The 25,529-nt window shown below is 34.8% G+C and overlaps 3 protein-coding genes across 3 annotated transcripts; all 3 read right to left on the reverse strand.

The window, feature by feature from the left end:
* Window positions 1-1,101: 1,101 nt before the first annotated feature.
* LOC101977574 (olfactory receptor 5AL1) lies at window positions 1,102-2,043 on the reverse strand. Its single transcript, XM_005331613.2, has one exon. The coding sequence runs from the start codon at window positions 2,041-2,043 to the stop codon at window positions 1,102-1,104; it is 942 nt and encodes a 313-aa protein (XP_005331670.2).
* Window positions 2,044-10,807: 8,764 nt separating this feature from the next.
* LOC101957927 (olfactory receptor 5AL1) lies at window positions 10,808-11,752 on the reverse strand. Its single transcript, XM_005331696.2, has one exon. It carries the CDS (start codon window positions 11,750-11,752, stop codon window positions 10,808-10,810), a length of 945 nt encoding a protein of 314 aa, XP_005331753.2.
* A 4,958-nt stretch (window positions 11,753-16,710) lies between these two features.
* Window positions 16,711-17,667, reverse strand: LOC101977851 (olfactory receptor 8U9). Its single transcript, XM_005331614.2, has one exon. The coding sequence runs from the start codon at window positions 17,665-17,667 to the stop codon at window positions 16,711-16,713; it is 957 nt and encodes a 318-aa protein (XP_005331671.2).
* Window positions 17,668-25,529: the final 7,862 nt, after the last annotated feature.

The following is a 25,529-nucleotide window of genomic DNA, read 5'->3' on the forward strand; positions in this document are numbered from 1 at the left end:
CTTTATTTCATTTTTATGTGGTGCTGAGGTAGAACCCAATGCCTCAAGTATGCTAGGCGAGCACTCTACCACTGCTTAAGAATTTTAATGTAAACCTAGGATTGGAGTAACATTGTTGTGATTTACTATTCAGTGTAAAAATAAAAAAAAATAAAAAGGGTTGACCTGTGGCTCAGTGGTGAAGAGCCCCTGTATTCAACCGCTGTACTACCCTCCTCCAAAAAAAAAAAAAAATCACAATGCGATAACTCCTCAGTTTCTCCATTTTCATTTTATGGCTTTAAATGTGAAGAAAACCACATTGCCATCTATTTCACAAAAGACTATTACACAATCACCTAAAACCAAATAAAAGGAATCACAGGTGCAATAAAAATGTTTCTAGCTCCTATGGTAGGAGCTAGAAAATACCCTTTATATATACAATCTTGTTTAACCCACAGTCACCCCGGGAGAAAGGAGTTCTTGCTGCCTTATACAGATGAAGAAACCAAGGTACAAAAGTGTAAAATAATTTACCCATGGTTTTATTGCAATAAAGCAGTGAATTATAATGGTGTAAAGTGGCTTTAGTGATCTGACCTGGTAACAATCAGTCACTAAACACTCTTTTGGTCAATATAAATCTGCTAGCACTATCTTTCCCAGAAAAATGCAGAAAAAGTAGAAATTATCCAGGATCTTAAAAATCAAGAAATTCTTGCTATTAAAACTTTATTTTTTTCCAGATTATCTATGCAGCAAACTTGAAATGTAACACACAAATGTTTATGTACTTCAATATAACCCATGTTTGTCAGTATCTCATAGAGTTCAGATAAAGCCTCTATCCCAGAACGCTGTTTCTTTAGTTATTGATAAAGATGTGTGGTTAAATTGGATTAAGATCTCATTCACTTTCTCCCTTATCCTCCCCTCAATTAAAATCCAACAACTCAAAACGTGCAAAAAGCCTTTCACGTGGAAATTATCAAGACTGAAACTGAGGATGAGTGAATCTGAGCACTCAAAGTGAAGAATGTGTCTCTACCAATACCAGCACTATTACTCTAGCTAATGCCCAACTCAAAGTCCTTGGATCTTGGCCTAGTGACTCCTATATTATTTGATAACCAAACACAACTTTTCTATCATTCTTTTCAGAGCACTCTTTACCTCCTTATTTCTCAAGCTATAGATCAATGGGTTTAACATGGGAATTATTACTACGTAAAACACCGAAGCAAATTTATCTGTGTTCAGAGAATGGCTTGACTTAGGCTGCAGGTACATAAAAATAATCGTCCCATAAAATATTGTGATGGAGGTCAGGTGGGATGCACAGGTAGAGAATGCCTTCTGTCTTCCTTCAGCTGAACGAATCCTCAGGATGGCAACGAGGATGAAGGCATAAGAAATGATCACAACCATTAGAGAGCATAAGGTATTGAAACCAGCGATGATTAAGAGCATCAGCTCTTTGATGTGAGTGTCAGAACAAGCCAGAGCCATTAAGGGGACATCATCACAGTAGAAGTGATTGAGCACATTGGAGTCACAGAACGACAGGTGGAATGTTGCTATTGTCTGTGCAAGACCCACTGTGAATCCATAGATGTATGTGCTAGCAACCATTTGCATACAGAATTTCTTAGGCATGAGAATGACATAAAGTAAAGGGTTATAGATAGCCACATACCGATCATATGCCATGATTGACAGCAAGTATAGTTCACAGACTACAAATGTGATGAAGCAGCAGACCTGAATGGCACATGCAAAAAACGCTATACTTTTAACTTGACGCAGGAGATTCACCAGCATGTTGGGGGTGGCAGAGGAGGTGAAGCAAAAGTCAACAAAAGCCAGATGGCTGAGGAAAAAATACATGGGTGTGTGAAGCTGAGGACTGATTTGGATTAGTACAATCAATCCAAGATTACCCATGACACTAGCTAAGTAAACGACTAGGAATACACCAAAGAGGATGATTTGAAGTTCTGGATTATCTGTGAGCCCTGAAAGGATAAATTCAGACACTGATGAGTGATTACCATTAGCCATAAAAGAGGTGTAAGAGGTTGTCTCCAACAAAGTGCTTCAGAACACACCTTCTGAGGAACAGCATTCCTGTTAACAATAACTAAGTTGACATCCGGAGATGATTCTTATGCTCGGATCTTCTGTTGAGAACATTTAGAGGAACCTCTTCATTTTGTGTCTGCTAGAAGAAAAAAAAATGATGTTTCCTAGGTAGAAATTGCAAAGCATGCAACTCTGTGAGGGTTTGTAAAGGTTGAAAGATGGAATTTTAAAGTTTCACATAATTGTATTACTTATGTCATATCTATTTTGAATAGAGAAAAAAGAGAATTGTTTGAATGCAGAAAATAATATTTCTTTTACAACTACCAAAATACTTTAAACAAGATCACACTGATTCTTTTGGAAAATTTTAGTGAGTGGGAATAATAAATTCAAAATATTGAATCCATGGGGCTACTAGGAAAGATTCTAGTAAAATTTTTGGGAACTGGTTATTTCTATAACTTATATTTTTACAGAGAGTTTAAATTTTTATTTTGTACTTTCATATATTTGATTCCTAATTTTTCTTTAATTATTATATAGCATCCTAGTTTTCAGTTATGGAAACTGAGTTTGAGCATCCTGCATAGGAATGAGAATGACATAAAGTAAAGGCTTACAGATAGCCACATCCTCATGACTGGAATATAGTGAAACAGAATAACACATAACTTGATTCTCTAACATCAATTCCTATTTATGAAAACAAACTTTCACATAGGCAAAAATTTCCCTATCAACCCGAGATCAAGAAAACTTTGGGTAGGGGATCTATGAATTCATTTATGTCAAGGCAGAACAGTGATTATCTCATATCATGTGCCAACAATTTCAGCTGTTGATGGTGTTGATATTGTTTAGATTGATGCTTCCCTACTTAGAAGTCTGTGTGCAGTCTCACATAATGATAATTATAGGGGCTTAATCATTTTGCAATATTTTAAATATTATTCCATTGATTCACTAATATGTCATCTCTAATCTTTATTTCTCTTCACTCTTATCCCTTTAATACTTAGATTTATGTGCTGTGGAAGCTACAAGGTAACTTTCTCTCTGAATAGTACCCAAATCTCCAACATTGCCTATCTTTTGATTCTTCTTTTCTTATAATAAAGCTAGGCTGTTTCATGAGAACTTTTCTGTTCAGACCATATGTCTATTAAATTTAGAACTCTCTCTATATTTCATATTTGGCAAGGGAGATAAGGATTGTTTATGCTTCTGCTATTATTTCATATCTATTCTTACATTTTGAATTTCTGTGAACTCCACTGATGCTTTGAGCCTTACACTCTGGTATATTTTGTCCCTTATATATTTCCTAGTCAATCATTCACTCACAAAACTGTCATCTGTTCCCACACAATTAACATATGGGTTCTTGATAATATCACGCTAAGCAAAAAAAGCCAATCCCCCAAAACTCAAGGCCGAATGTTTTCTCTGATATGGGGATGCTCATTCACAGTAAGGGGGAAGAACAGAGTTACTTTAGATTAGATAGAGGGAAGTGAAAGGAGGGGAGGGGAATCGGGATAGAAAGGATAGTAGAATGAGACAGAAATTATTACCTATGTATATACATGACTGCATGACCAATGTAGTTCTACAACGTGTACAATCAGGAAAAAGAGAAATCATACTCCATTTATGTATGACATATATCAAAGTGCATAAATGCATTCTACTGTCATGTATAACTACTTAAAACAAATTTATTTTTTTTAAATTAAGCACTAAAAAATGGGTTCTCATCTTGATATCACCAATCTTAGAATTCTACCTCAGTTTCCCACTCCCAGGGTTACCTGTTGAAAAGTGTTGTATCTGGAAATTGATCAAGTGTTAAATATCCCAAATTAAAATATTACCTTATGATCACAAACTTTCCTGTTTTATTTTTATCTCCATTATTTGACTATGACTTTTCATTTATTTACTTATATTCATTCCTTAAATGCCACAAATTACTCCTTGTTTATTTACATGTCACCTTCTTTTTTCAATACTTTCTCATACACAGATTTATCAACCTGGGGGGGGGGATTTTACATGCTTTTCTCTTTAAAATGTTATCTAAACTATTAAGAATAACATCTGGAAAAATTGAATTATAATAAGCTTATATTAAAAATCAATCATAAAATAAATATTAAAAAAATAAAAATAAACTACATTGGCTTGATCTGCTTTTCCTTGAAGCAATATTCTGTCTACCAGTTTGTAGGTAGCAATTTCAAACCCTTTGAATTATTTCACGTTCCTCCACAGCTACCTCACCATTTACTCTCAGTAGATGCCAACATTTCTGACATTAAAAGAGCCTCAAATTTTCTAATGTTCGAGGTGTCAGTCTCATGAAACTACCTGCTTCTACATTAGCCCTCACTTTTTTGGAAGGGGGGGTCTAAGTTGCCATCTTTTCTGTTCACCTTTACTTTCCTACATGACTGTTTCCTTTGTTTATGCTTGAAGCAATACTCTTTCTTTAGTGTTCTTGTTAGACCAACTTATGTCATGTTTGCACATCCTTGTTGAGAGTTGTCATCTGATGCTATGGGAACTAGTGTCATTTATATGCTCCTGATGCAAAAGTCAAGCTCTCTATGCCAAATTTCTCCTCCAAACTTCAGGCACACATATCTAATTGCTTCCCAGGCAATTTAAATGAGGTATTCCAGAGGTTCCTAAATTTAACATATTCAAAGAAAATTTATCAATTCAAAAACCACCCAACCCTACCCATATTCATTGGAGTATAAATATTCCAATCAGTAATGGTACCATCTTCCATTCAGTTATCCACATGAGACAGTCTTTTAAAGATACATTTTGTATATCTTAACTTGCAATAATAAAAAATCAATTATTGAACACTATTGAGTATCTAACCCCTTTTTTGTCATATATGTCTACTTATAACACCTCCTCTATTTTATTTATATGGGCTTCAAATCAGAACTCTGGAATATTATCTTCTAATTGTTATAGCAACAAGCTTTACCACCTTCTCTGTGCATAAAGCACAGAGAAATGGTTAGAAATATATGGCATCTCTCTTAACCAGTAAATCTTAGCTTATTTCCCTTTAAATTTGGGATACAGACTTAACTTCTTAATGTGGTTAATTAAATTCTTGACAAACAAACTTTTCTTTTGTCAACTTTTCTCATTCCTTGCAATGTCTCTCATATACCAAATACCTATATCTTGCAGGTTTCAACAATTAGTAGATAAGTCAAATATATTATTTAAATAATTAAACAAATGGTACAACAAAGATTATGTTCCTCCAAATCCATTTTTACTCCTTCAATTACCTTGCTTTTTATCTCCACTACATTTTGCTTTTGAGTAATCCACAACAGAACCTAAAGGAGTCCCACATACCCCGAGGCAAATTCGGTGGATGCTACACATTACTTAAGCATTGTGAGTATATCTGGTATAATCTGTTGGTCCCTCTAGAATATTCTCATTGAATTACATCATTTTAATCAATTGCTGAACCAAAAATATAATGATGTTTCACAAACATAAGCAATTATGTTATGGTTGATCTTTTGGGAACCAATTTGCTTATATGAAAAAATAATCAGTGAAAGGCAGATCACTCCACTGAGGCTAAATGTAATAAAGCATCAATAAAAAATAGCAAATATTATGTTAATAAATGAGAAATGACTCACAAAAAATTAACTAGTTTTGTATTGCTCTTTATATATCCTGTATACTTGCGAATTTTAATAAGAGGTCATGGTAGAAATTAGATGAAAGTAAAATAGCTTGCTATTGAGCTTTGCAAGGCTATGGAGAAATAATTTACCTTTTACTAAAGATCCAACACTACATTTGAAATTCAATTTGAATTTGTTGAGGGAAGCAAACAATAATTAAACTATGAATACCTTATTGGCCTGGTGGCGCATTGAGCTCAAGCACAGAAACTTGTTGCCTGAGGATTTTCTTCAAGTTGAAAATTAATTTAAAATAAACTCAACTTTGTTTCATGAAGTCTATTAGGAAACATTTAAAGATATTAAAATTACAGAAAAATTAACACTTCTTTAAATCTTCTAATAAACTGTTCATTTGAATCCTCAACATTCATATAGGTATAGAATGAATGACAAATAGAGATAGAAAAATTATAAACAATCAAGAAAAAGAAGTAGAGAGAGAGAGAGGAAGGGAGGAAGGAAAGGGGGAGGGAATAAAGGAGGGTAGTCCTCTTGAATGTGAATATTTTATCCTTAAATCACTTTTTCTGTGATATTTCATGACACCATTTTTCCTACAAGAACTAAAACAACTATATAAATAGTAAACACAAATTATAGAGAAGTCTTTATATTTGTTTCTCTTTTATAACTCATTTCTAATGCTTATAGTGATAATTTTTCTCAGAGACTTGAAAGGAATTCAAGAATTGAAATGAAACTATAAGTAAACAGCAGAACAATTAGTAGCATATAGGGTAGGTAACAGGAGGGAGGACAGGAGGAAAAATTAGGGAAAATTATATTCCATGCTTTTACGGTTATGTCAAAATGAATCCTGACATTATAGAAAACTAAAAAAAAAACAATACATTTAAATATAGCAGTGAAATCTGTCATACTTTTCTTGAAGAAAAAAAGAAAAATACATTGTACCTTTAAAAATAAAAGTGGTTTTCACAGTCTATTTCAAAATGCTTTAAGTTATAAGTTGATCTCAACAAACTATACATAGGCTATTTCAGTTACAAGAATAAATATGATATAAAAAGGAAGCATCAAAATATTAACACAATTTATCTCTGGGCATCTAATTTGATTTATTTTTTCTTCTTATCACTATTTTCTTTCTTTTTTCTTTAATAAATATACCTTATGGGCATTAAAGATAGATGGGATTTGGAATTTTCTGGCTTTGTCTTTGGGGAAAACACACATCAATGCACTAGCTCACAGATTACAAAATAGCTTTAGCGGATTTGTCCTGTGATTAATAGCCAGTGTCATTCCCTGTGAATGTGGCCACAAATGCATGGACCTACCAAGAAGGATTTTTGTTTCCAATTCTGAGCTAGATATGCCACTGTTCAGGGTTCAGCTTGCCAACAGTAATGTCAATGTCTGTCTGGGTCATTTGTATGGCTTTGTTACTTTAGTGACACTGCCAATAATGGTTGTAGGCTGCTCTCATCAAAGTTGTGCCATGATAAGGTGGGGATATTTACCTTTTATGGCCATCAACGCACATTCCCAACAGGACTTGACTTTTCCTACTTGCAATACCTTGACCTTCATCCGTATTTGAGGCCTGTAGAATGCATTCTTCATTGGCATTGTATCCTGCAGTGTAGCTTCAGGAAAAATGACAATTTTCACAAAAATGGAGGCTACAAGCACAGGTGTATGAGTCTGAATCATGTCACTGTGTACATTATTACGTGGTAACAGTTGAACTAATGGAAAAGAGAATGACCTTATGTGTGGTGAACTGAGACATCATTTGGGGACTGCTCCTTCTCATTAGGTTGAGAAACTGAAATCCAAGATACACTGCATACACTGAACTTGTGTCTAATAAATGCAACTGTGTTTGCCTTAACTAGAGTGAAAGGAACCAAGAGTAAAAGCAGAAATAACCCCTCTTTTCATCACATAAATGACTCACTTGAGGAAGCTGTGCTTTCTATCTCAACAGCCTCGGTCTCTGCCAGGTTAAAAGTCTAGTTCCCAAAGAGAAGCACTTCTCTGGAGGAACGGAGGAGCCACTGCACTGGAGGCTGTGACTGTCACCTCGATACATGATGTTCCTTTGACAGTGAATCAGAAGACAAAGAAAGGACTGACTTCATTGGTTGGGTAATGTGTTAAGTCAACTTTGCATCACTGTGACCAAAATACTTGACTAGAACAACTTAGAGGAGAAAAAGTCTATGTTGGCTCACAGTTTCAGAGGCTTCAGTTCATGATCAGTGCTTTGACCCCAAGGTGAGGCAGAATATCATGGTGGAGGAAAGTTATGCAGTGTTCAGATTAAGGCAGCAAGGAAGAGGGGTGGAGGGAGAAAGAGAAAGGGAACATGAGCAAGTAATGCCCTTCCAGATCATGCCTCCAAAGAACTACTTCCTTCAACCATACCTGATTCTGTACAGTTGTCACCACCTCCTGATAGTCCATTCAACTATCACTGGATTAATCCACTGAGGATATCAGGACCCTTTGGTCCAATCATTTCCGGAAAGCTTCACCTGTGAATATTACTGTACTGTACAATCATTCAACACATAAGTCTTTGGGGATACATCATGACCAAAGCAGGACAGGTAATCAACTCTTCCATCTGGAAGCTTGGGTTTCTATCCTATAACATGGACAAAGATGTATGTAATTAGAATTCACAGATGCATTGTAGCATGTCATGATATTTTTATAGTCAGTGATAATTATCAAATGCTGCTTTCTGCAAATGTAACACTACAAAGGCCAGGTAGCAAAGTCTCAGAATCCATGATGACGAGTGTCTGGGTTATCCCACAAGATAAATGGAGCACAATAAAATTTTAGGCCTTCCAAAATACTGGCTGAGGTTGGGGCATGTGCAGATACATGGGTGGAGAAAGCAGATGAACACCAATTAGATCTGGAGGCTACTGTGTCACCAGGCCTGCTGTTGCAGATTGAGGTTTCTGTATACCATGTCTAGAGATATGACACATGGACAAACAACTCTGTGCCTCGTCATGTTCACTGATGCTCAGCCTGTAGTGGATAATCTCTCTTTCCCTGTCACTGTGCTTTTCCCTCACTGTTAGAATTTTAAGCCTCCAAAAAACATTAGCTACTGAAACTCTGCCAATAACTGAAGATTCCAGGTTAAGACTAAATAATATTTAATCAAAAGAGCAGAGCTATATTTAGAATTTTAAAATGTATAAGATGTTTCATTTCATGGATTAGAAAAATTTGTCCTAGAATTGTTAAGTGTCTTAGAGAAACTTGTCTAGGGATAAAATTGGAAACCAGAATTACCAAGGTTACGTTGCTGCCTTGGGATATGGCTCTATAGATTGGAGTGGCCAGTGGCAAAGCTTCGTGAAAGCTGGAAAATTCCGAGATGATCTGAACTCAGCATCGTTAAGTGTAAAGAACTAAAGATTGACCTTGGCAATGTTTCCTGATAATGTGTGTGTGTGTGTGTGTGTGTGTGTGTGTGTGTTTTCCACAGTGTAATAAACATCAAGGTGGAATGCAGATGTATGTGCTATTTGTGACTTCCCTTCTCTGCCATACAGCAATTGTAACACTATAAAATGTTATTAATATATGTACTCTTTGGGTGACATCTAGGGAATACTTTAAACCATAGCCCATCTTGTTTGATGAAAATTTTAAATTTTAATAAAATCATTGTGAAATTGAGCTCTGGGATCAAGTAAAACCAAATTCAGATCTTCACTCAGGCATATGCAACTGTGTGCTTGCTGCATGTGCATGACTGTGTATGCAAAAGCTATGCCTCCTGTCTTGATTTCTTTGTTCATCAAACAGGGTTTGCACACTTATTGGCAGAATTATTTTTGTGCAAAGTAAGAGAAGTAATGGATTTATATCTGTTCACCAAACTAATGAGACATAGACACATTTGATGAAAGTTAGTTTTTATTGTTAGTGAAAGTTGAAGTTCCCTTACCCTTGAAAACAAAACCTTGAAAATAGCATAACTTCTTAAATCCCACCTTCATAAAATACATTATAAGTGAATATTTTACTTGAAAAAAGTAGTATGCTCACTTTAAGTATTATTGGACACAGAGATGATCAGATTTGGACATACTCAGATATTAATAGTTGATATGAAAATTACCAACTGGGAGCTTTGTTTAAAACTTTTGTACTTCTTATAGTTTGTAAATGATGAGCACAGAATAAATATTTACCTTGAAGGTGGTAGTTTTGTGTTCTTCAATAAAGCAGTAACTTAGATATTGAAGCAACTTGGGCATGGTAAAATAGATCTGAAATGAGTCTGAAAGTTACTCTGTGAGGTAACAAGCTGTATGTTTTATACAACATTTTGTAAACAAGCAGAACAGGTAAAAGGTAACAAGTTACTCTTGGGGAATGAAATGAAACAAAACTATGTCACAATAGCAGTTGAATGACAAGCTGCATTTTTTATGCCATCATGACCTGCTGAAATTGTGAAAAAAAAATACAAGATTTTTATAAAATCAGTTAATAAACTGCTGGAAGTATTTAAACAACAAAACAAAAAAGAATTCTCTAATAAAAGATCTTCTCCTATATTTCCAGAGAACTTATGAAATACAATTTTACCTCCTCTTTGCATGATTCATGTTATGGCTCATGTACCCTAAAGTTCTGAGCCCCAAATCCATTGGAAATAAAGTCATCATTTCATTACTCATCTTTGTAACCTTCATTACTTGTTATTCTCTTATGATCAAGCGGTGCTCAGGAAGCTTGTCTCTTTTAGTTAATCTATTCACAAAAAATAATTATTAAAATCCTACTATGTACATACTATTTATGTCTAAATAATGTATACAGTAAGCCTCCATTCTAGAGAAACCAGGAAACTAAGTTACTGGTTATAGTAACCACAGACAAGAAGTTTGTCTATTTCCTAACAGGTTGTCAGCACTCTGTGATCCCAGGCATATCTAGACTCACTAACTCTGATGTTAACGATTTCTTCGTTCTTTCAATAACAACCTGGCTCATTTATTGCTACTCCAACGAACCTTATGTATAATCCTCTTTACAGAATTCTTTACCTCCTTATTCCTTAAGCTGTAAATCAAGGGATTCAGCATGGGGATCACTACTACATAGAAAACTGAAGCAAATTTGTCTGTATTCAGGGAATGGTTAGATTTGGGTTGTAAGTACATGAAAATGATCGTCCCATAGTACATGGTAATTGAAGATAAGTGAGAAGCACAGGTAGAAAAAACCTTCCGTCTTCCTTTTGCTGAGTGCTTCTTAAGGATTGCAGAAACAATGAACAAGTAGGAGACGAGAACTATGAGCAGAGAGAAGCACACGTTGAAACCAGCCATGGTCAGCAACATCAACTCCTTGACTTGGGTGTCAGAACAAGCCAGTGGAATCAAGGGGATATCATCACAGAAGAACTGGTTGACCACGTTCGAGTCACAGAAAGACAAAATGAATGTGCTCACTGTCTGTATAAGTCCCATGATGAATCCATAAATATATATGCTAGTAACTATTTGAAAACAGAGTTTCCTAGGCATGAGAATTATATAGCGCAAGGGATTACAGATAGCCACATATCTATCATAGGCCATGGCAGAGAGCAGGAAGACTTCACACACTGAAAATGTTACAAAGAAACACACTTGAGCAGCACAGGCATAAAGGGATATGCTTTTAATTTCACATAAACAATTAGCCAGGGCATTTGGGGTCACAGAGGAGGTATAACAAAAATCAACAAAAGCCAGATGGCTGAGGAAAAAGTACATGGGTGATTGAAGCTGAGAACTAAATTGGATTAGAACAATCAATCCAAGATTACTTATGATACTCACTAAATAGATGATGAGAAGGATCACAAAAACAATGACCTGAAACTCAGGATCGTCTGTAAGTCCCAGGAGGATGAACTCAATCACTGCTGAATGATTGTGTTTGGCCATTTAGCAGATATAGAAGTTTATGTAGTAAACCCCTCCAGAGCAAACCTTCTGAGTTATCTCAATTCTGTAGCAAATAATCCACATTGATATTAGAATAGGAAAGACTCAAAAAGGTGTGCTATATTTACTCAAAGGATAACTGTGATATGTACTCTCAATTAAACTTAGATTTTCTGATTTTTTTTTTGCATGCACGCACACACGGACACAAGTGTAAATAAGACTATATTAAACATAAGTCAAAGGAAATAAAAATGTGTGAAAGTTAGAATATGAGAAAATTTTTAACCATATAAAGAAAATACTTCAATGGTAACATATAAAGTCATAAGCCAAAATATTGACAGTATATCTCTAACCATAAGTTTGGGGGTATTTATAGAATATTCTTCTTCATGCATATCTATATGCTCTGAATATATATCAATATGCAGTATTTAGAAATTTTAGAGAAAAGTAAAAAAAATTAAGTACTATTTTGAAAAACATACATGCACATACCTAGACATATGCACAAACATATATTTACAATTTTCTTCTTAAGGATAAATAATATATATTTAGATAATTCAGAAGTCTTATTTTATCCTATATCTTTAAGTATCCAGTGACAAAGGGAAAATAATATACTACAGACTGTAGTTCATTTTATGCATATTGCTTTCTAGTAACCAGAAAGATGAGAAAATTTAAATTCTTTCTTTAAGCAGAACAGAGACATATAATTGTCATTATTTCTGCATTTTTTTGGAGTGCTAGAGATTAAATTGAGGGTCTCCCAATATGCTAAGTAAGTGCTCTATCACTGAGCTACACACCCAGCCCCATTCTTTCTTCTGTCTTCTTGGATAATCTTTACTTAAGCCCTATAGATGGACAAGGTAGATGCCCTGTTCATTAATTGATAGAATAACCATCCAATGTTTGGTTAAATCAATTAAGTCTCTAGAAGACCCTTACGGCCCAGATGATAACCCTTTATCCCCAAACCCTTACCTACAGTCTATGAAAATCATGTGTGCTTTACCTAAAATTTCATAAGTTCCAAAATATTGGAAAATGTAGAAATTGATAACATGCACTCAAACACCTAAAAAGTGCTCAATTCACATTATTAATAGTAATGAAAATATTAGGAATTACTACTATCATCATCACTATTGTCATAAATTCAGTTTTGTTCTTAAAAAACTCTACTGCCTACAGCCATCTTTTAGTCACATGCCCGAAATCACTGTATTTCCAGAAGAGTCATTTGATGTGAAATTGCTCAGAGACTTATCTGTGATTCCTTACCCTGCTGGCTGTCAGTATTTTGGGGATTGCCATTCACATTCACTATTCAGTTTTCTTTGGAGCTCTTGCTTTGAAATTTATTTAACTACCCCCAACATCTTCAAATTTTTCTTCTATTTCTTTAGCTGTTCTATATTTGAGGACCCAAAATCTAGGAAGTTTTCAAATGGTCTTACTTACACTATGATATTTCTATTTATATAAAGTGAAAATTTGTGCCCCCATGTTATAAAAGTACATACATTATACATATAAACAGTTGTTATTGGAAGCTTTATGTAGTCTATTTAGTGTCTATACTATTTAGTGTCTCTTTCTTAGTTTAGTCAGAACAAACAGAGCCACTTAAAATATTATAGATTTAAGGTATTTAAAAATCACAGTAAAGACCTACAGTAATTTTGGAAGAAATAGAACAGTAAATATTAAGAAGGCTATAGCTGTAACATCATAGAAACTCATTTTAAGAATACAAACCTGACACACAGGTGTGATTGTGGAGAGATTTAAGAGATGGCTGTGTCCACCAAGTGGTAGATCTGCAGAAATATCAAATGTTCATGTCATCACTTTGGATGTTCGTATGCCCTACTCTGTGAAAACAACGGCTTTTGTTTTTTTCTGTGACTCCCAGATATAACACATTTATTCCAATGACAGACTTTAACTCAGGAAAGGGATTTGGCAAGTCATCAATTCTCAACTCTAGCAGAAGTTGTGAAGTCAAAGTGACAACAGGGATTAGGGAAAGTCCTTCTTTTGCAATCCAGCACCAACACACATCCATCAGAAAAAAAATTCAGCATCCAAATAAATACATTAACAGCATCATGCTTCATTGCAAAATGATATAATTCTCTCATAAAATTAAACCCTTATCTCACCCTTTCCATTCCAATAGTCCCCCCCCAAAAAAAAAGAAAGAAAAAGCAAAGCAAAGAAAAAAAAAACTCTCTCATTTTATCCACTCTGGGAGAGAAGCTGAACCACAATCTAGATTTCAAATCTTGAAAATCAAATGTTAGGATACGGGGTTAAATACTACTAACATACCTCATATTAGTTCATGATTGGGCCAGGTGAAGATGAAGTTATAACCTTAAATAGATGGAACAAACATGAACGTCAACTGCAATTTAATAATCCCAGAAGTTTCAGATGAGCACTTCTTTGAAACTTCTGATTTGATTTAGTGGTCTTGGACATACTGAAATTAAACTTTAAAGGTGAAGAGCAAACGATGGCATTTGACTTGGGTGTCTCCTTATACCTTATTGTTTTAATGCTGCTCTTACACATTTGCTGATTAATTCAAATACCACACAGTGTAAGCTGTATCCAGAGCAAAAGATGGCTCTGCAAACTAGCATTTCCTGCAGGATAAGCTACATGCGCAGCACAACACAGCAATTCTAGTAAAATCTAAAATTCCGTGAAAGGTAGGGGTGTTTATAAAGCTTTGTAAAACCCCAGAAGGGAATTACAGTAGAGACTTATGATTTGGGGGGTAAGAGATAATTTCTTCACTGGATAATTATTTGTCTTTTGAGAATAAAGTTTCTGACTTTATTAGATCCTTGGAGAAACTGAACAGTTCACCCCAGGCTAGCTACCATGTTATCAGGACACCTGAGCTGCCCAGCCTGAGCTGAGTGTTGTCTGAGTCTCTATGCCTCGAAAATGGACACGCATAGCAGCTCTAGGATTTATTGGCATAGGGCTTGAGCTTATCCTATAGACAGAAATGACTTGCATAAGATTGTGACTCTGATTTACATGGTTAATAGCAATTATATCTATGAGCTTGTTGATCTATCTCTTCCTCCCCCCTTCCTTGCCTCCTCCCTCTTCCTTTCTGTTTTTGGATTCAATTTTAGTCATGTTCTATATTTTATGCTATACTCTGCTTCGATAAGCTTGATTTTGATTTTGTATGCATGTTTTTATTTTGCAATGCAGTCCATATTTGTGAATATTGATAACTTCATTTTCCTTCTTCTATCTCTATATTTGTGCCTCTTTGGTGCCCATATTGGTGCAAGAATTTGACACCAAAAATAAAGAGATAAGCATGAGTCACAAACTCAGAATTCTTCTGTGTGATAAATGGTCAAATCAAACCAGGCGAGGTGGCACACGCCTGTAATCCCAGCGACTCGGGAAGCTGAAGTAGGAGGATAACAAATTCAAAGCCAGCCTCAGCAACTGTGAGGTACTAAGCAACTCAGTGAGACTCTGTCTATAAATGAAATACAAAATAGGGTTGGGGATGTGAGTCAGTGTTAGAGTGCCCCTGAGTTCAATACCCCCCCCAAAAAATGGTCAAATCATGATATTATATATGTATCAAAGAGAGAAAACACATATATATGGTTATCAGTTGCTGTGTAATGTCATCTTTTTATAAATTGCTTATTCTAGGTCATGTGAATTATAATTAATTATGTTGGGATTAGAACCCAGGTCTTCTGGCTCATAGAAAAAAGGGAGATAATGTACGAACTCCCATCATAAACTTTTGATGTTGTTTATTTCTCAAAAAGATTAGACTGAGTAACAGTGTTCTCATTTAACTGATGTGAAAGTCGACTCATCCAGTATAACATATATGTACTACAATGATATGTTTGGAATCTAAGCACCATCTTTGTCTAGGAGGCATCGTCTCTTTGCATAGGGCTGCCTTGCCCACTGGAAACTGTGTTGTAATATACGCTCTAATAAATAATGACCAGGTCACCCAGACATGATTTTCCTAGGAGAACTACTTGTAATCTCAAGTACTGGTAAATGGTCTATGAACAAAATGATCTATAAACATAAAAGCTTTGTGTCAATCAACTATGAGCACATTTGTTTAGAATTTGATTATCCCTCCCCCTGACATGTAATTCGGGGGTAGACTGAAGTATAATTCTATCTCTGAATTATATCTTTTTAGATAATCTGGACAAAGAAACCTAACTGGTCTCTAGGCATAAGAAATCATCTCAATTAAAGAATTTTCAGGATGTAAAAGGTCATGTTTGACCAGTGGTAAGGTAAGAGTAGAATGTTCCTTTTAACACGGACAAGTTGGCAGATGCAAACTAAATGGCAGTTTTATACTATCATGTATGGTTTCAAAAAATTAGGGCTCTAAGAAATATATCACATTAGGAAACTTTGATTTTCATATGGAAAGTTGTAATGAAGCCTTAGAATTTAAAACTGAGGATTGGTATAGAAGGGAATTCTGAAGTTTTGTCTTTGCTATGACTATAGTTAGGTATATACTGACAGTTTTTATGTATTTTTCATTGGAAAACTGGCAAAAATTCGTATGGACCAGAAAACTATTCATACATTTTTCCATTTGAAAAATGAGAGAAAGGGTATAAATTCTTACAGATTTTTTTATACCTAAAGTCACAGTCTATGTGAAATTTTATAGGAATTTTGTTATAAAGTGAACAAAAATTATATCCCATCTATGTATGATATATTAAAGTGTATAAATGCATTCTATTGTCATGTATAACTAATTAAAATAAATAAAAAATTGAACAGATGTACATAAATTACATATTAATAAACAATCATGCTGATAGATTTTTGGTGCCAAAAAAGTTATAAAAAAGCAAACAGAAACACACTAAAAAATACACTTTTACTTATTCAAATCACTTTCTTAATTTCATAAACATAAAAGCCATTTTTCTCTTGAGGATTGTCTTCAGAGCCTCTTTGACCTCCTTGTTCCTGAGGCTGTAGATCAAGGGGTTCAACATGGGGATGATCACTGTGTAGAAGACGGAGGCCATTTTATCTGTGTCAAGGGAATGGTTAGAGCTGGGCTGTAAATACATAAAGAAAAGGGTCCCATAGAATATGGTCACTGCCAGCACGTGGGAGCCACATGTGGAGAAAGCTTTGCGTCTTCCCTCAGCTGAACGCATCCTCAGGATGGCAGAAATAATGTACATGTAGGAGACAAAGACAATCAGAAGGGAGGAAATAAACATGACACCAGCACACACAAAGATCCACAGCTGTTTGGAGTGGGTGTCGGAGCAAGTGAGCCTGAGGAGGGGCATGTCATCACAGTAGAAATGGTTGATAGTGTTGGAGTGGCAGTAGCACAGGCGGAAGGTAAGGACTGCATGGAAGAGTGCAACCAGGAAGCTGTAGCTATAGGGGATAGCTACAAGTTGAATGCAGACTCCTGGGGACATGACCACCATATAGAGCAGAGGGCTACATATGGCCACGTATCTGTCATAAGCCATGGAAGCCAGTAACAAGCACTCAGCCGTCATGAAGGCCAGGAAGCAGCCTAACTGTGCAGCACATGCACTGAAGGCTATAACATTTTGCTGGTACAAGAAATTCCCAAGCATTTTGGGTGTGATGACAGAAGAGTAACAGAAGTCAACAAAAGCCAGGTTGCTAAGGAAGAAGTACATCGGTGTGTTGAGTCTTGAATCTGTTCTAATGACCACAATCAAACCCAGGTTGCCTACTGCAGTAAAAAGATAGATGGATAAGAACGTCACAAAGAGGGGCATCTTCAGCTCCTGGCGATCTGTGAGGCCCACGAGAATGAACTCTGTCACTTGGGTGCAATTTTTCTGAGCCATTTGTCTTTGGAACATGTGGATGAAGAAGATGGAGAGTCTAATCAAGCTTAATATTTCTATATTTATTTAATATTCCAAAAAATAATTTAATGCAAATATGATAGTAAATTAATATTGAAATCATTAGTATGCTTGAAGACTGATGGCGGAGTGAAGATCAAAAGGAAATTTTTGTGAGAAACACAATATTAATTGAATTTACAATTATATAAATACAATCCTCCAAATTGTATTTACAAAGTCAAGAGTTGATGGTTGGGAGTCAGTCTGCAGTGACTCATTCTTTATTTAAAGTTCTTTGCATTGTCTTACTTAAAATTTAACATTAATCTTCCAAATATTTAAAAATTATATTTTATTAAGAAATGATGGTATTAGTATCATAAATGATTAAATCTATTCTAGGGGTGTCACTTAAGCCATCTCACCTGTGTCCCATGCTGACATATTGGAATTCTCTGGTTTTTTTTATTCTAATTACATTTCTTACCACAAAGAGCTCACTATAGCTTTCTATGCATCTTCATAATATTACAGAAGGTTAACATGAAAGACACAAAAATAACCTCATTATAAAAATGATAGAAGTCTCTAATCATTTAAGAAACTGAATTCAAACAGGTGGAGTTCAAACTCATGCGTGTAGACTCAGGAGTCTCTAAACCTTATCATTGCATTCTCAATGTAGTTATCTTTCCTCAGCCAAGAGAATCCATAGAAGGCAGAAATAATGTACAATAGGAGATAAAGACAATAAGAAGGGAGGAAATAGACATAACACCAATAGAGGCGAAGACCTATAAATATTTGGAGCAATTGTCCATGTAAATTTATTCCACCAACATACGACTAACATTGTTTTATCACATGTTTCCTGATAGAGAGTTGCAAAGACATCTTTGTATGGGAAGTACCAACTTACCAGGTCGAAAGCAATGAATATCCATATGCCTTAAATATATGTTGCTTTACTAAAATAAAAAAGGCATTCACATTTTAATGGATTTACATCAATTTGTATGGGTCCTGTCATATCTTTAGTATTTACTTAAAAACATATATTAGTGCAGGTGCAGTGACACATGCCTGTAATCCGAGAGGCTCAGGGGGCTGAGGCAGGAGGATTGCAAGTTCAAAGCCAGACTCAGGCATTAAGTAACTCAGTGAGACCCTGTCTCTAAATAAAATACAAAACAGGACAGGGATGTGACTCAGTGATTGAGTGCCACTGAATTCAATCCCCAGTACCAAAAAATAAACAGACAATAACAAAAAACCTCACATATTAAAATCATTTTTACATTCATTTTATTTCATTAGTATATTTGTTAAACTTGGTAATTATGAAATTTTATTAATTATAATAGCTTAACTTCAGAACCACCAGTTATTACATAATTTGTTATTTTTTACCATGTATTATTGATATATCAGAAATTTGTCATACATTAAAGCAGGCATGTACCTCTCATTTTAGATTTTTATCTCCAAGACAAGAAGTATATACAATCTGATTGGTAACATGGCAAGTAGTTATAACTTTACTTCTGCCATTGAGAGAATCTCTCTTCCTTCCTCTCCTCTTCTCTTCTGCTCCTTCTCTCTCTCTTTTTCTCTCTCTTTGGTTTGCTCTTATCATAAACATGACATGTTGGAATACATGAACAAGTGTGTACTTAAGCAAAATAGTTATTTCCTTAACCTGCCTCCCCATGGCACCCTAGCAATTCAAACTGTTACTGATTTCACAGGTCTCTTGTGCATGTGATTTTCCATGAGTCTATTTAACTGGGGTAGCTAAAAAGAAATAACAATTTCCCTTTATACAAGCAGATTCTGCTTTGGACGTGGAATGGCAAAGTCATCTTCATTAGACAGAATTTAATAGTAAATCAAAGTTCTTGTGGAGAATAGAGTGATCTAAACTTTAGCCTTGCTTGGGCCCTGCTGAAAGATTAGGGGGAAAGAGTAGGGCCTTAGTAAGTTGAATATATCAGGTTGTTTTTAACTAATGGTCTCTTGTAAAACTCTAAAAACCTCACAGTTTAATCCTTTAAAATAGGAGAGAGAGACAGAGAGAGAGAGAGAGGGGGGGGGCAGAACAGAGGGAAAGAGAAAAGAAAAAATAAAAACAAACAGTATACCATGGGTATTGATTTCATTGCATTTTGAGATGTCTGTTATCACTGTAGGAAGTTCCATGGCTATGGGATTATTCACATGACCAAAATCTGTCCCCACCAAAAGTATAATAAATTTCCTGCTACATATGTTAGCTCCCACTAACTGTCACAATGCTATGACTTTAATAAAGAATCTATAAAATTGACTTGTGACTGTTTTTAGTTTTGTTTGTGTTTTCAGTTTTGTTCTGTAATCTGGGACTCTGAAAATCAAGCTAATAATGTAGTTCTTTGATAAAATCTTGCCCCAAATATTGGGTAAAGGAGAGGGAGAGGAAGAGAGGGGCATAGGAATAGGAAAGACAGTGGAATGATATAGACATCATTACCCTAGGTGCATGTAAGATTGCACAAATGGTGTGGTCCTATTTTGTGTACAACCAGAGAAGTGAAAAATTGTGTTCTATTTGTGTACAATGAATCAAAGAACATTCTGCTGTCCCGTTTAACTGATTAGAACAAATAAATTATATAAATATTATACACATATAAGATATATATATATATATATATATATATATATATATATATATATATATATATATATATATATATATAAAACTTTTCAGGGTCACCACACAACACATCACAGGCAACCACAAAAGACTAATGATACTGGAATAATCCAACTAATAACTAAGTTTTGATATAGTTAGCTGCCATCATCTCTCTTTTTACTTAACAAATTCTTTGAAAAAAAAAAAAGAAATAAAAGGCAAAAAACAAAATTCCCAGTTGCCCAGCAGAGAACTCTTTGGACTAAAGATTACCTAACACATTTGTTTCTCCTTCCTTTTTTCTTGCTAACTGTGTCTGATCCTGTTGAAAAGATGATGGTTCATGCCTATTACCTCTGCTGTACTCCTTTTTCTCCCACTATTAATTCTTTCTGATATTCAGGGCAAGATATTATCAAAGAATTGCATCCTTAGCATATTGTTTTAAAAGGAATATCTTCACATTTTACTGTGGACTGTTTGTATTAGGAAAACAAATATCAACATAAAGTTTGGTTTAGAAGAGCATGATGAACACACACACACATACACACACATACACACACACACGCACACACACACACACACACACACACATATGGTTTCTTGGTACCCAATTCCTAAATGTAATATCTTATATACTCCTGCCACTGCATAAAAAAATTAAAAGCAATTTTGAAGAAAACATGGATAATGCTTTACAAGCACAAGAAAAGAGACTTGGTATAAATACTACACAAACAAAATAACTTGTATTTCCTATCTAATTTTGACTAATGGGTCTTGAAGCATATTTTTTTTGATTATCTCAAAAAGGTTTCAGATAGTAGAGTTTGTATTTATTGCCTCTAATGTTTATTAAGCATGTACTCCTTGGAAAGCAGTCACTTTAAAATAGAATACTAATTCATTTATGGTTCATATTAAATAAATGAGATACATTCCATCTTGCCAACCTCACACATAGATTTCTTTATAGCAAATGACAGCAATGTTTACATGGAGGAAAAGATGGATCCATACATCTTGAGTATCCTATATTATAATTTGTATGTGAAAAAACAAAAATGCATCTTCATTTTTAAGAAAAAATTATTTTTAAAAAGGAATAGGCAATTATGCATTAGTGCCTAGAACTGCTCAAACTGAAACTCTTGTCTTGATTAGAGGCATCTTGATCCAAGAAACGTGTTATAAACTGTCATAGAACACACAAAAATATCTAAAAGATGATTATCTTGTATCTATCTATCTATGATTACATAAATCTAGAAGAATTACCAGAATGCATTATTTTCTTTTATAAAAACATATTGTATGCTATTAAAATAGTCTGTTTTCACTTTTCAATAATGTTTCTTAGAAATGATTTAGCACTCACTCCTTCCTCTCCCCAAGTCTTCCAAGTTTGCCACCAGCTTCAGAAATGCAAACATATACTGCTTCTCTACAGCCACCTCCTAGCAGCGAAAAATACCCTCAACTCCTCAGGACAATTTCTTTAGTTATTTTTTAGTTATTTTTATAGTGTCACTTTTACTCAGACTTAGTACATGCACCAATCATTTTATGTTATATTCCTGATAAGAATATACATGTGTCTGTGAGATATAGAATGTGTGAATTTATCTTTGAGTGTGCACATATACTTGCAAATATATGCATGCAGGTATGTCTACATACATATGCATATACATACACCAGGATTTATGTTTTAAAACCAAGTATCTTTTACCACTGAATCAAAATCTTAAGAAACATAATTATTTTTGGAGAAAAGCATATGGAAGTTATTTTATATTTCTAGAACTTGTGGCACAGAGGTCACTATTCAGTAGATCCTCAGAAAATACTTCCTGAATTAGATGGGTCATCTATCCTGACTCTACACCAACAGGCTTTCCTTCCATCAGGTACAGTCTCACTTATGCAATATACCGTGATGTTTTATTTTTGTAGGTTTTCTGTTGAAGGAACCACTGAGCTAGAGCCAGTCCAATGTTTTATTTTTATCACAATGTTTTCTCTTCTTTATAGAGAAGCAATGTGGCACAGCATTAAAAAATATGAAGCTTGAGCTTTAATAATGGCAATGAAATGCACTTGTAGTTTGATAAAGATTTAAAATGTTCTTGGATCTACATTAAGTAGAGGTAAGCTCCCTCTTTACTAGTAAATAAATGGAAAGTTTGCCTCTGGGTTGGCTCATGCTATTAGATCTATTTTGGAAGAAAAAAGTTAAATATTCATCTAGTATAGACATGCATATCACTTTTTCACTATGTATGCATATATGTATCTACCACTTTCTATAATGAGGACAATCACTCATAATAGGATGATCAAAGATCAATGCTGTTGCTTATCATTACCTGTGATAGATAGGTGGTAAAAGATTTTGCTAGCTTCGTCTATGTTTTTACAAATTTGTAAGTCCTTTTGGAGTATAGCCACAAGTTGATTAATAACCATAATATAATCTGAGAATGTACCAGAAAGAAAATTTGTTATTGTGTGCAAATCTCAAAGTACTTGCATAACCTAAAATGGCTGCAACATCACGATGTGTTACAAACTTATGGGGCCACCATCATACATGTGGTCCACTGTTGATTTGAACATTGTTATATGGTGCATGGTTGTAACTGGGAAGCTAATTTACTGAAATTTCATTTTCCATGTCTGGAGATACCTGGTAAGACCACACTATTTAACATCTATTTGAAATTCTGTTTGCTACTTTGTTTTATCTTAAAGATAGAGTATGCATTATACTTGAAAAGGCATTTGCAATATTGCCCATGTAATTCCAGCCACATCTCTCCCCTTCTTCCAAAACTAATATACATGAGTTTAATGAAGACAATTGTCTTGAAGTTCTCCAGTAGAATACAGCATTACCTGTTCTCATATATTCTTTTCCCTATGAAAAACTGCACTTTATCCTTCTAGGCTTCTCTGATTTTCCATCCCCAGGCTTGGTTACCACTTTTCATCTTTGTGCTATGAAAACATTTTATGCAAACTTATTTACAATTCATCTCACACAAATAGCAGACAGCTGTTTGCATATCTCTTCTTTCCACAGATTGTAGGCTCACAAGTAGAAATCATGACTTTTTCAATCATTTCCTACTGCAGCCCCTTCTAGATGTTTGGTAATGGAAAAATTTAGATTCATTTTTGCAAAAACATATCAATACCTAATGCCTCTTGTTCATAAATAATATCAGTGATATCTTTATTTATATCAAAGTGAGACATTGATGATTTGGTTTGGGTACACTCTTTTCTCATTTGGGAAAAAGGTCTAACTTTTACAATAGTGAAGACAGTTTTAACATAGATTTAAACTAGTTGATTAAATTACTAATTTTCTAAATCATCTAATACATTATATCTTGGAATTCTGAAATATTTTTCCAGTTCAAACTAAAAGGACATATATTTTATATAATAGTGCATAAATATATAACTTAGACAAAAGTAGAGGAAATATTATTTAGCTTTATTTCAGAAAGTGATATTTATTTATATATTTATTTATTTATTTATTTATTTTACTGAGGATTGAACCCAGGGGTACTCAACCACTTAGCCACATCCCCAGCCCTATTTTATATTTTATTTAGGGTCTCGATGAGTTGCTTAGTACCTTACCTTTGCTGAGGCTGCCTTTGAACTTTCGATCCTCCTGCCTCAGCCTCTTGAGCAGCTGAGATTACAGGTGTGTGCCACTGCTCCTGGCTAAAATATTTTAACCTAAAATCTATTGGATTCTATCTACTTCATTTTTAAAATGTTCATTTTGATCCCAATTTTGAAGTATACTTTTCACACTTACTTGGGTAGAAGGCGTTCCTATTTCATCTCTGCAGTTGTTTGGGCAGCACCAACCTAAAGGATTTTGTTAGTGACTGTATCCCAAAGGAAGACTGATGCAACCCTCATAAAAATTACAGCCTATTTCCCATGAGAGACTAGAGATGAATTAGACTTGTTCTGTGGTTTTGAGGAATTGCAGATCACAGATCTGCAGGTAGAATCACCTTACTGTCCTAGTACTTCCATTTTGGGAATGCTATTTGTTAAATGATTTTTGTTTTCCTCGTTGATAATGGTGTTGTTGTTTAGTGACAGGGTTTGAATTTATCTTTGTGAACAAGAGAAAAGAGTCGCACTGTGAATATTCTTACAATGTATTTTTCAAAATACTGAGTAGCCAAATCCCAAGACCCTATTCTATAGTATTTTAAGACATATGTACTAATTAATTTCCTTTTTGAAATGCTCATGATTTATATAAATTATCACTTAATTCCTTTTTATCTTGTCTAAAGAGTACTTTTTAAGATTATTTTCTTAAGCAACTGAGGTCATAGCAAGAAAAGTATATGCTTTTAATAGTTACCAGAGAAGAATACACTAGCTATGAGTGCATTACGCCCCCATTCATATTTTGAACATTAACCTCCAATGTGATGGTGTTTGAAGATGGTGCTTTAGGGAGGTAATCAGGACTAGAAGAGTTCATGAGAGTGGGGGATTAATGATGGATTAGTGACCTTAGGAAAAAAGATACACAGAGTGTGCTTTCTCCCTCTCTCTTCGTCTATCTCCTCCTTTCTGTCTCCCTACAAAGAGGAAGTATGAGGACACAGAAAGATGAAACCTGCTTAAAAGGTAAAAAGACATGTCCAACTAGTAACCAAATTAGACAAAAACTTGATCTGGGGCTTCCGGCTTCCAGAACAGCGGTGAAATCAATTACAATCATTTAATTTGCCCATTGTATGGTATTTTATTTATGCTAAGTGAAGCTAGCCAAGCCCTAAAAAACAAATGTCAAATGTCTTCTTTGATATAAAGAGAGCCACTAAGAATAGAACAGGAAGGAAGAGCTTCTGAACCACAGATTAAGTAGGTTAGTCATAAAAATTACCCTACATCTCAGTAACAATTTCTATTTTAGTCTGCTAATTTTGGCTCTGTGACCAAGGACCTGTTAAAATAATTAGAAGATGAAAAGTTTATCTGGGGGTTCATGGTTTCAGAGACCTCAGTCTATAGGTAACACCTTTGCCCTGGACCTGAGGGGAGGCAGAAATTCATGGCAGAAGAGTGAGATCAGAACCTGGAATCAGGAAACAGAGAGACAGACTTCTTGTCTCACCAGAGATAA

The sequence above is a fragment of the Ictidomys tridecemlineatus genome, chromosome 4 (assembly GCF_052094955.1).
Source record: "Ictidomys tridecemlineatus isolate mIctTri1 chromosome 4, mIctTri1.hap1, whole genome shotgun sequence".
Classification (NCBI taxonomy): domain Eukaryota; kingdom Metazoa; phylum Chordata; class Mammalia; order Rodentia; family Sciuridae; genus Ictidomys; species Ictidomys tridecemlineatus.

Coding starts and splice junctions, on each gene's coding strand:
- LOC101977574 (XM_005331613.2), bottom strand. CDS start 2,043: ATGGCTAATGGTAATCACTCATCAGTGTCTGAATTTATCCTTTCAGGG.
- LOC101977851 (XM_005331614.2), bottom strand. CDS start 17,667: ATGGCTCAGAAAAATTGCACCCAAGTGACAGAGTTCATTCTCGTGGGC.
- LOC101957927 (XM_005331696.2), bottom strand. CDS start 11,752: ATGGCCAAACACAATCATTCAGCAGTGATTGAGTTCATCCTCCTGGGA.